The sequence below is a fragment of the Gallinula chloropus genome, assembly GCF_964237585.1.
Source record: "Gallinula chloropus genome assembly, chromosome: 11".
NCBI lineage: Eukaryota > Metazoa > Chordata > Aves > Gruiformes > Rallidae > Gallinula > Gallinula chloropus.
The window spans coordinates 7,311,546-7,324,000 of NC_140096.1; the positions used below are offsets into that span (position 1 = coordinate 7,311,546).

Sequence of the window (12,455 nt, forward strand, 5' to 3'; positions counted from 1 at the left end):
ACTGGCTTTAATACTGTTCACCACAAATCTTTGGGCCCAGCCATCCAGCCAGTTGATAACCCAGCAAATCATGTACCCATCCAAGCCATGAGCCACCAGTTTCTCCAGGAGAATGCTGTGGGAAACTATGCCAAAGGCTTTACTAAAGTCTAGGTTGAACAACATCCACAGCCTTCCTCTCATGCACTAAGCAGGTCACGTCACAGAAGATCAGGTCAGTCTGGCAAGACCTGCCTTTCGTAAACCCATACTGATTGGACCTGATCACCTAGTCATCCTATACATGCCATGTAATAGCACTCAAGATGATCTGCTCCATAACCTCCACAACACAAAGGTCAGACTGACAGGCCTGTAGTTCTTCAAATCCTCCTTCCAGCCCTTCTTGTAAATAAGTGTCACATTGGCTAACCTCCAGTCAACAGGGGCCTCCCTGATTAACCAGAACTGCTGATAAATGATAAAAAGTGGCTTTCAACAGCTGTCTCAGCACCCTTGGGTGGATCCCTTCCACCTCACAGATGTGTGTGTCAAAGTGGCATAGAAGTTTGTGAACCATTTCCCCTTCAGGTCATTCTGCTCTCTGTCCCTGTCTTCCAGCTCAGGGAGCTGGGTGCCCAGAGAACAACTGGTCTTACTGCTAAATACAGAGGCAAAGAAAGCTTGAAGTGCCTCATCCTTTGTCACTGCATCCAATAAAGGGCAGAGATTCTCCTTAGCCCTCCTTTTGTTGTTAATGTATTTATAGAAACATTTTTTGTCTTTAAGAGCAGCATCCAGGTTAAGTTCTAGTTAGGCTTTGACCCTTCTAAATTTCTCCTTGCATAGCCTAATAACATAGAATCAAAGAATCAGAGAACGCATTAGGTTGGAAGGGACCTTTAAAAGTCATCTAGTCCAATGCCCCTGCAGTAGGCAGGGACATCTTCACTAGGTCAGATTGGTCAGACCTTCATCAAGCCTGACCCTGAATGCCTCCAGGGATGGATGGGGCATTTACCTCTCTCAGTCTGCTGGCCACACTCCTTTTGATGCAGCCCAGGATGCGATTGGCCTTCTGGGCTGCAAGTCACATTGTTGGCTCATGCCCAGCTTCTCATCCATCAGTACCCCCAAGTCTTTTTCTGCAGGGCCATCTCTATCCCATCATGCCCCAGACTGTATTCACAATAAGGACTGTAAATCCTACAGCGCTGTAGTGCTCCTGAGTTGCCTGCCCCTTCCTCCAAAGGCCACATAATCCTTTTTATTTCAATGAGTTCCAGCCAAAGCTCTCTGTTCAGCCAAGCCAGCTTGTCTTCCAGCACATGGGGACAGCCCCCACCTGCACCTTTATGATTTCCCTCTTGCAAAATGCTGTAGCTTAGCCCCAGACAGCAGCTGAGCACCACACAGCTTCTCACTCTCTTACCTCCCACCCATGATAAAGGGGGAAAAAAGGGGAGGGGAGAAGAAAAAAAGAAGGCATAAGGATAAAAGGGAATGGGGTAAGGACAGCTTACTGGGACAGCAAAGGGAGGGAGAAACAACAGTAACAGGACTTACATATACAAACCCAGTGATACAGTTTCTCACCAAACCGCACAACTCAGATCCTACAGCTGAGACCCATCCTGAAGCCAGCCTGTCCCTGAGCCATACATCCTGGAGCTGCATGCCACTCCCCCACTAGCCCCCCTTCATGCCAGGCATGACATGTCCCATTCCACCAGTTTGGGTCACCTGTCCTGGCTGTGTCCCCTCCCAGCTTCCTGGGTGCCCCCCACCTTCTTGTTAGCAGGGCAGTGTGAGAAGCTGAAGAGTCCTTGACTGCTTGGCCACAACTAGAAACATCAGTGTGTGATCAACAGTGTTATCCTAAATCCCAAGCACAGCCCTGCACTAGCTGCTAGGCAGAAACTTGACTCTATCCTAGCCGAACCCAGGACAAATGCCCAGCCTTCCTAGACTCCTTTTTCCTGCTTCCCAAGAGGCTCTGTCAACCAGTCTCCTGAACAGGCCAAAGTCTGCCCTCCAGAAGTCAAAAGGTGGCAGTTCTGCTGACCTCCTTTCAGGAAGTTCTCTTCCACACGCTCCGGATACCTCCCAGACTATTTCCTCTCTGCTGTGTTGTTTTTGTAGCAGACACTGGTTAAGTCAAGTCCCTGCAAAAGAACAAGGGCTAGTGAGACTTCTCCCAGCTGCTTATAGAATATTTCAGCCTCCTAATTGTGGTTGGCTGGTCTTTCACCATGATGTATGTGTCCCATTGGCCTTTCCTGATTCTTACCCATAAACACTCAACCATCTTGGCACCACCATTAAGCCCTAAACAATCAAAACACTCTTTAAAATGTAGGGCTACCCCACTGCCTCTCCTTCCTCACCTATTCTCCTGAAGAGTTCGTAGCCATCCACTGCAGCACTCCAGTTGTTTCCAGGATGGCAACTATTACTGTAGTTTTCCTGCTGCACAACAGCTCCCAGCTCCTCCTGTTTCTAACAATAAAAGCACCACATCTTTAAATCTTCTCAAGTTTTATTTACAGGAACTCAGTAGATGGTACAACAGGATTTCATACAGAACCCCAGGGTCTGGGTATGCTTTCCAGGTGACTGAAAATGAATATAATGAGCCTTCCTGAAGATTCAAATTACCAAATTCTGTTATCTGGGACTAATTGCAACTTAAAAAAATAGGGCAGCTGTTCACTCAAGTATTCAAAGCAGTAAGGCAATTATTAAAACCAGTCTGGGGTAAGACTTCAGACACTGTGTTCATGCTGTGGTCCCAGAGAGAAACATTCCCTTTATGAAATGAAAATTGCTTTATAATTGTTTATCAACAGAAGTTGTTTTATTCTAAGCAAACATTTTTTTTCCCTGACAGACATGCATGTATCCAACAGTATTTATGAGAAATTATTTTAAGTCTATGAGGACTGAAGAACAAATATACAAATCTTCATCTGGATCCTGGAACCAGTACAGGCTACAACCACCCAAAACTTCAGCCAGGGAATACTTGAATAAAGCTTATTTTTCACCATTTTCTCAATTTTGTAACGTGTTTTATGACCGATTAAAATATTACATTTAAAAAAATCCTACTTCTTGTCAACACAGTCCACACTACACTGTTCCACAGTCCACACTGTTAACATAGTCCACACTACACTGTTCCAAATGGGACAAGAGAAATTCACAACCCAAGAGTAACAGCCCAGGATGACCATCATCTCAGGAAAGGGAGTTTATTCATCTGAGTCCAGGTCACTGTCTCCTGCAATGGAATGAAAGTCCTCACTGTCTTCCTCATCCTCAGATAGATGGACCTGACTTAATACGCTTGGCCCACAGCGTTGCTGTTCTTCCTCTTCTTCCTCTTCTGAGATCTCATACCCTCCAATACTGCTGAAACTAGTATCTCTTGTGTTGGATTTTGGGTCTGGTTCTTCATAGCTGCCATAACTAGAAGAGAGAAGATACTGTCATGATACCATCATTTCAAATCAGCCACTGATACTGACAATACTGCATTTAACTCCTGTAAAAGCTCCCTGATTTGAAGTCCTTATGGAACACTTGCAACTTAAAAAGCTGGCCACTGACAGAACTGAAAACAAAAACTGTGGTTCTGATGAAACAATTGTCTACCAGCAGCCTCATCTCAGCCTGATATACTCAGGCAGGAAAAACAGATCGCTCCAACACCTTCTGTCCCCTTTACTGCAGGCAGAAAGACAGACAGCCCATCCTCTTCACCTTTTCTAGCATTTTCTGCTGAGTATTGCAAGGTACTGGGTGAACCAACCACTTGTCTGACTCAGGACAACTGCCTCTACGATCAATTACTAGGCAAATATCAATAATAGCATTAAGGGACTGAATTTCACATGCAGATAAAGAACAGAGAATCAATGAGAATATTCTACAGAACGGCCAGGGAAGAAGGGTCAGTATTCTCTCCAGTGGATGCAAAACAAATAACGCTGGTATTGCTGTACTTGTCATTTCCTAATAGTGCAACTCCTTCCAAAATACAGAATGTGCATATTCCTATTCTTTTGGACTTAAACAAAGCAGTTTCCTTTCAAGTAAGGAAATGCCTATTGTTAGAGAAAAGAGTTAATCAGATATTATCACCTCTTAACTTCAAAGGCATCTTGTAGTTTCTGAGACAACTTATAAAATCCTTAATTTGTCCTGCCTTCAAAAACTGCTATGAAATCATCTAACTTACAAGGAAAAAAAAAAGTCTTTTTGGTCTTTTTTCCCCCTTTTTTTCTTAAGTTTAACTAACATTTTTATTAGTGAAAATCTAAAAGCAAAGCCAAATTTCTGTGGATAAGCAAATTGCAATTACAGTAATTATGGCTGCAACACTAAAAACAGTGACAAAATAAAGTACAAGAAAAAAACATGAGACATTCTTCAGCTTTTTATGATAAACACTTCAGAAATCTTTAGAGAAGACTTTGAAGAAGTATTTTAACAAGATTCTCAGCTCTAACTACCTGATATTGCTGTCCTCCATAACATGAGATGTCTCCCCACCATCTCCTTCATAAGACATCATGCTTTCTTCATTGTCCATGCCCATTCGTGTGTTCTCCTGAAGAACGTGTGGTTGTTTAGGTCTCACTGTATTGGGCTCCACATCTGAGTCACTGCCACTCTCACTCAGCTGGATAGCTGTGTAACAAAACCAACCGTCAGGCACACATCCCCACTCTTGTTCTGTCAGTTACATATCCATTGCTTTATTGCACAGGTGACAATATTGACTGTAAGGACTGGTAAGGAACATATATGACAGCGTGTCTCCACAAGGTAGCAGCAGTAAGGGTACCTGGGAGGTGATACTACTTACTAAGTACCCAATTCTGATGTTATTCAGAAGCAATCTCATTCTCACCACTACTCATAAAGTCATTATTTGCTGGTCTACTCTGAATAATTCCCCCCTAATAGTTTTCAGAAGCCATCACTAAATAGCACTGTAAGCTTTTCTGCATGGCAAGTGTTTTAGTGAGATAGGGAAGTAATCCGAAGAACCTCCACACACCCCTTCCAGTTCTTGATAACACTGACCACGCTGTTATACATCAAAACAAACACCGTGCCTCTACTAAAGTGCTCATTCTTGGCTCTGCACACAAAACCATAAACCCAGTCTTTTCAGGACCATTTGCAGTTTCAATTTATGAAGTAGAATCAACCAGATCTTGTGTAACTCTGATTTCTTTCATGTCCATACTTAGAGCATTCCTATTCCACTTTGTTTTCAGTTCCATTTATGTTCACCTGGTTTTCTCATCTTGCCCTTTGGTCTCTTTTCCTTTCTAACTATGAGGCCATCTGGCCTACATATCCTAATTATGCTCTACACTCTCTGCAGCATGTTTTTGTGATGGAAGCATGAAGATAAGCTGGGTTTGTGAACCAGCAGTTTGTATTCAACCTTTTATACACTAGAACACTTACATGAGAAAGGATTATCTCCTTCTTCATCACTCCCATCATCATCATCCTCTCCATCCGACATGAGCAAATCTTCATAGAGGACACTGGCCTGGGGTTGCTGGGCTGATCCCTCTTCTTCATCAGCAAGGTCACCATCAGCATCTTCAACTTCCTAGGTCATACAGAACAGGGGTAGTGAAGATCAATACATACTACTACTGCTATTTCCAGCACGTGCCTTTTTGCTATCACAAAGTTCATTCTCAAGTATTGACTCCCTTCATAACACTAACATGTTAAAACTACATTTAAGAGTGTAGCTATTGCTGGTTTTCAGGGTGGCAGTGAGCAGACAACCTTTATACTATGAAGACTTCTACCACAAGTATGCAAATCAACATGTAGTAGCCTGTGGCTGGGATTTCTGTAAATATACTCACTGGGGCTGGAGTCTTAGGTTTTCCATCATCATCCTCATCAAACCCTTCAATATCTACATCAGAGTCTTCCTCGCCCAGCCTTCCTCGCCCCTGGCGCATCTGAATGGGGAACATAAATAGCAATACCCCTGAGGAAAATACTAGTGGACATAAGCCATGAGTGACACCTGGACCACATCTAGGTGCAGGAGTGCAGGGAGGGAAAGACAAAAAGAAAACTGCATGGATATCACTCTCAGAGCAAGGATACTTTATCTCTTTATTCCAAGATACGACTCTACACACACTTTTATCCTGATGTGCTCAGCCCTGAAAAGGGAATTTCCAGCCTTACAGCACCAGAGTTCTTTGCTAATTAGCTATTTCTGGTAGTACAGAAAGACAGCAGTTCCCAACAAACCTTCCCCTGCCCTTCTCTGTCCTTTTAGTCATGGTAAGGTCAAAGCAGAGAGGACATGCAGGTTCTGTCCTAAAGACGGGAAATTGAAAGTCTATAAAAAGCTTGAAGACTTCCCAGCCTAAAAGGCATTGTCAGAGCTACAGACAGCAAAATACTAGACAGAACTATTCAAGTTCAATCTCTCTTTGTCTGGACTGCTCAGAATAGTGCTCTCTGCTCTTTCTGGTACCACTTTCAGCCTCATGGCTCTCATTACCTTCTTCCTTCTAGTAATCTGTTTTCATGGTCATATTACTGCATCTCTTGCTATTCTCCCTCCTCTAACCACAGACTTTGCTCTGTCTTCCTACAATGAGTATACAAAAGCTGAATTTTGATCACTCGATTATTAGCAAAAAAATCCTTCCCAAGTCTTATAACTTCAACAGTTTTTCTAAATAAACAACAGGTACATCATACACACTAGGATGATGTTCCCTGAACCATAACGTAATTTATCAGGCAAATTCCAAAAGCAATATTATTTTTCAGGAATGAATTTGTCATTCCTGGTAAAAGTTTTCTAGTAGTGTTTTTAAAAACAACCAAACAGCCCAATGCAAGAAGCAGCATAAAAAAAAGAAACAAATACATCTTCTATAATTTGCCAAACTCCAGCCACTGATAAAGCAGCCTCTCATACAACCTCCAGTATAAATCACACTTCCAATTTGGTCTGCAGTACATACAAAACAACCAATGAACTATTGTCTACTGTAAAACACTAATGAAGAGTAAAACATGTTCTTTCTATTAGAACCAAAACAAAGACATGTAAAGAATCCAACCAAAGGATGTAGGTAAATCATACTTTGCTGACCATATCGAGCAGTTTCTTTGCTCACAGCAATAAGCCTCTTCAACAGCACCACGACCAAACAGCGTTCTGTCTTCTCAGAAGCACAGCACTGATGTTTTTTCCTCATGTTCTCTTTTTCACTGCTTGCTTTCTGAGGGTTTCTAACTCCTACACTTGCAGTCTTTGAACATCCAAACAACATTCAGCTGTACCTGCCTGTACACACTTCATCTTGAGACCAGTTTCGCAAGTTGCTTGGTAAATTACCTTCTTAAGTATCTCACTCTCTGAAGCCTCCTAACTGCTTCTCATATTTATCCTTAAAAAACACCACACCATCCAATAGATACTCCACTACAGAACACTGCAGACAGGTGGAGAACAGTAAACAAAGAGGCACTTCTAAACCAAACATCCAGGAGACTGAAACTAAAAGAGAGGAAGCGAGAATTTTCCTTGGTCACTTGCCTGTGGAGTGTAGGGACCAGGGGTCATTGGATCAAGGCTTTCCAGATCTGCCTCCTCCAGTGCTGCTTCCTTAGCAGTAGAGATGTCTCTCTCAAGCTGAGTCAGGTGCTCATCATACTAAGAACAAAGCAGCTTGGTAAGGTTGCAGAAGAGAAAATTCAAACGTACAAAAACACTACAGTGAAGTTGTCCACATACCTCAGCTAAAGTCTGGTAACAGATGTTTACAATCTCCTGGGCTGTTTTCGTGTACTGACTGTCTGGCCCTGTAGTAAGAAACAAATCTCTTTATGCATTCTGACATTTGCTCAGTTCCAGCTGCTGAGACACAAAGACTGGTTTCAGTTACACAGTTCTCATGACACATCCCTAAATCCCACCACCTTCTGGTCTAAGGAGACACATAAAGCAGCATTCAACAAGCAACCTGTTTGTTCCAGCATTAGCAATATTATTTAGGAGATGGGAAGGTTGTGCCCTGTCCATCTCAAGGAAATTCCCAGAAATGAATCGTCACAGCACTGTACTACTTCTCTACTTGTACTGAAAAAGTAGAAAAACCTCCCCAGATGTAACTGCCCCATTCTGCACAAGATGGTAAATAAAGCACCACGTGAAAGTGAAAATGTTGCTCTTTAAGCATTTCTTTTCTTGACAGGAAAGCAACAATCAGGCTCAGGATTCACAGCTTCACGCTTTCACAGCGCTGCAGAGCAGGTGCTCAGATCTACAGAAGGATGCCAAAGCCTTAATTTTCACCACCTACCATTGTACTTAATGCTGTTGGCAAGGATGAGGTTAACATCACTCAGGAAAATCTCTCTGTTCTGGTATTTGTGTTTGGAGATGTTCTGGAAGAGATTGTCACCCAGTCAGTAATCAAGTCTAACCACCTCTCAAGTGGCTGCTCAGTTCAAGCTACGTACCTTGCGGATAGACTCCAGATCCATCGGATTAGCAATCACCTTGTAATAATCAGGAACAAACTTCTTGTTAACGGGGTGATGAAATGGCCAAGACTGAAGGAAAGGAAAAAGACAACTTTAGATGTGTAGAGTATTTTTACAGTCTGAGTTACAAATTTCATAAAGCAAGTCTCCCAAACTGATTAACACTCGAAACGTATGGGAAATATTTATCACAAGGAATCCTGGATCCAATCATTTAGCTTCAGGAGGGACTCAGGAAAAAGATCTACCAGCTGGACTTTTATCTAAGCTTTTGGTATCTGCTTTGACAGCAGGAACATGTAATATGAAATAATAATAATACAAAGGATTTTAACATCACTATTTCCTCTACAACATACCAGCATTGTCCAGCAAGAACACTCATTGCTTATAAAATAGCAATTGCTTATAAAATAAGCAATTGCTTATAAAACAGGGGCTACATACACTGATTTAACAGTTCATTATGGTTTGACAGCACAGAAAAACTCTAAAATCTGTTTCTAAATGCCAGAAATGAGAACTCTGTGACAATGGAGAATGGAACCAACAAAGTTTTAAAGAGGACAGGCATGAAGCCCTCCCATTCAGTCTAACTGCTACAGACTTGTGTTCCTTACTCCACTGAGACACAGTACGTGTTATAGATGGATCCTTGTCTGAGCAGCAACCACGATGTAAAGATACAGCCACAGGACTACAGCCAGCACACTCTGCACATCACACACTCTACTCAAGCTACATACATCCGGAACTGCCATCATCTTTTGAGTGACAATGTTATCCAAAATGAAGGAAAAGGCCACTTGATCATCATCATCCAGGAGGGGATTAATTGCTTTTTCTAATCGAGCCAGTTTATCTTCCTTCTGCAATAAAAGTAAGGAACATCAGTGGCTGATCCTAGATTAATAACTGTTGGTTATCAGGATACTCTGTCCCAAAGAGATTCCCATTCACCTCTTCATAAAGACACGTGTAAATAAGGGGGAATAACAGCCTAAATATAACCTTACATATTAGATGAAGTCACTAGAACAACAGACATCTGTTGGGTTTTTTCTGAGAAAGACTCTAATTGTGAACTACTTATAATGGTAAAAATTCAGATGCACCCTGGGGTGTGGGGGGAGTGGTTCCCTTATTCACCTACTCCCCTTAAAGCCTTGTGTTTTGCCTACTTATGTCCTCTATTCTCAAACTCCTCAACCACCCCTGACCATTCCTCCCTTTTCACTCTGATCACAACTCATTCCCAAGACTTGCCTCTTTTAGCTTTTCATCACACAGGTCCAGCATGGACTGAGATATCTGTGTCAGCGAGTGCTTCGGCCCTGCAAACACACAGAAAGTTCATCCTGATGGAAAAGGCCCGTTATGTCACAGTATGTATTAATCTTTACTCCTAAAGCATCACTGATTTTATTTCCAGCACACCTGGGAGTATAGCCTCAAGTATATTCTCAGTGCACACAACTACCTGAGTTTAGTGTGGATTTTATTTGAGAACAGGTTATTTGTAGCAAATATTCACACTTCTGGCATACTTTTTGTTAAGGTTTGGAAACCCTATGGGAAAGCAGCTGTGCCCATGGAAGACTGGCCTCTAAACCCTCCAAACTTTAAGAATAAAAGTCATGACGTTTCTGTTTCCTTCACTAAATCCAGTTGGTGAAGCAGAACTGCTATGGAAGCCAAAACGGATGCTAAAGGAATATTTGCAAAACCACCCCTTTAAATAATTTCATGATTCCTCAGATATGCAAATAAGTATTTGCAATAGAGCTATGAAAAAAAAAATCTCATGTATTAGGATAAAACAGGGACTTCGCTGTCCAAATAATAAAGGAAGTAGCAAAGGCAGAAAACCAGTGCCACCCTGAACACTGCACAGCCCACAAAGACTTGATGCAGCTCAGAGGTTTATTTATCCGTCAAATGAATACTTTTTGGACAAAGACCCTTCTATCAGCAGTCAGAATACAGCTGACCCAGAGCCGCTCAATGAATCAGCACTTTTCCCCAGCAGATGCATGCTCTACTGCAGAGTCTCTGCTTCTTGTTTTCTTAAATAGGCTTTCTGACCTTCCCAAATGGTGAAAAATTGTTGCCACTAAGAACCAAAATCATAGAATCATAGAACTGTAGGGGTTAGAAGGGACCTGGAGAGATCATCAGGTCCAACCCCCCTGCCAAAGCAGCCTATTCCAGTGCTCTGTCACCCTCACTGTGCAAAAGTTCTTCCGCATGTTGGTGCGGAACTTCCTGTGCTCCAACTTGCAGCCATTGCCCCTTGTCCTATCCCCACAGACCACTGAAAAGGTGCTGGCTGATTCCCCCTGCATGGGGGAAAAAATATGTAAAAATCACTCTAGTAAACTCTAGTTAAAGCTGTGTGCACCAAGGCAAGACAACAAATTCACAAGTATCTCCCTACTGATCCACGTCAAAGCAAAAAGGAAGGACACCCATAAAGCAGTCTTCTGAAAGCAAGGTTTTGCTTAGATTCACTCTGTATGAAGGAGATACACAGGGCTTTGGTTCAGTGCTGTTTAATACATGCACTACTATCTTCAAAAATTGAATTCCAGTTACTACAACAATGACTAAATGATGACTGTGATAAGTCCTAAGGTCCAGTTTTCTTATTTATTAATTAGCTCATTAAAGCTTTCAGGTATACCTGGGAAAACAGGTTTATTTTTGCCTTTGACAGCTAATTTATTCTGCTTTCCTGTTGCTTTTGTTATTTCTGTAAGATCCACAGCAGCAACACAGGTTCCCTGCATGACTGACAAGCCTACCATTGTATGTCGCGCTGTTCTTAACGATCAGTTCCAGGTGCTCTCTGAACTCTTCTCGGGACGGGTACTGCCGCTTGCGGACATTCTCACGCAGGGTCTGCAAATCCATGGGCCTGGTAATAATCTTATAATAATCTTTGACAACTTTGGGATTTACAGGTGTATGGAAGGGGTATGTCTGAGGATGGAAAAAGAGAAAGAAAAGAAAAAAAATGAATGCTTATTAGCCCAGTACTAGCACAGCTGATCTCAGCTTAGTCTCCACAGCTGAATAGGCATTACCATATAAAACCTCCACATAATCAGTTCCTTAACTGCACCAGGGAACACAATAATCTCAGCCCCACCATGGTTATCACTGCCTTGTACAAAAATGCTCTTGAATACCATGAAGAAGAAGAAAAAAAAAAAATCTTCCAAAGAATTCTCAGATGGTATTTTTTTGTTACACAGCAAAAAAAGTCAAGAAACTCAATTTTAAGTTCTCATTTCACTCAAATATTCCATTTAATCTTTTGATTTTGCAAGTTTCTGGTAAAATCTAGTCAGAAACAGTGAAGTACACAATTTTCTCCAGTGCCACATATATAAAAGTAATGCCACACTGCTACATTGAGTGTTATGCAGCTTATTGTGGTTGTGTTGGGGGGTGGGAGGGGGGATTACAACCTAGGCTTTGAATATGTGTCTACACAGAACTGTTTGACATTATGATATAGTCGTTTTTATCTCCAAAAAGATTCTAAGATGAGAGAATTTCTGAAATAATGCCTGCCAACTATGAGCAGGGTAAGGGGGAAAGGGGCTGTCCACCACTCATCCAAGAAAAGCTTAGCATAATTTTGGTGTCTACAAACATGACCTACTTCAACCCTACTGCTTAAGACACAGGTTTTTGTTCTCATAGTTCAAACTTACATTAGGAAGATCCCTTATGTCATTGATGATGCCTTCCAAGATGGATGACAGCGTCACCATGGGATCTGTTCGCCGGCGGTGGATAGATTTATGAGGGCGCTAAGGAAATTAGGAGATAGAAAAATTAAGACAGTTCCCAGATGCAGAATATTTCCCCACAGAAATCCTAGGCAATTTAGTTAGTTAATTTAC

The 12,455-nt window shown here is 42.0% G+C and overlaps 1 protein-coding gene across 1 annotated transcript in view; it reads right to left on the bottom strand.

Moving 5' to 3' along the window:
- Positions 1-2,500: 2,500 nt before the first annotated feature.
- The window catches only part of TAF1 (TATA-box binding protein associated factor 1), a 29,404-nt gene continuing 19,449 nt past the window's right edge, over positions 2,501-12,455 (bottom strand). Inside the window, exons 28-39 of the mRNA XM_084269058.1 lie at positions 12,264-12,362; positions 11,346-11,523; positions 9,808-9,875; positions 9,288-9,410; positions 8,518-8,610; positions 8,358-8,442; positions 7,790-7,857; positions 7,592-7,708; positions 5,886-5,984; positions 5,467-5,617; positions 4,497-4,674; positions 2,501-3,450 (exon numbers count right to left, since the gene is read on the bottom strand). Coding sequence (XP_084125184.1) covers positions 3,234-3,450; positions 4,497-4,674; positions 5,467-5,617; positions 5,886-5,984; positions 7,592-7,708; positions 7,790-7,857; positions 8,358-8,442; positions 8,518-8,610; positions 9,288-9,410; positions 9,808-9,875; positions 11,346-11,523; positions 12,264-12,362 — 1,476 coding nt within the window. The 3' untranslated portion in view covers positions 2,501-3,233. The remainder of the gene's footprint in view (positions 3,451-4,496; positions 4,675-5,466; positions 5,618-5,885; positions 5,985-7,591; positions 7,709-7,789; positions 7,858-8,357; positions 8,443-8,517; positions 8,611-9,287; positions 9,411-9,807; positions 9,876-11,345; positions 11,524-12,263; positions 12,363-12,455) is intronic.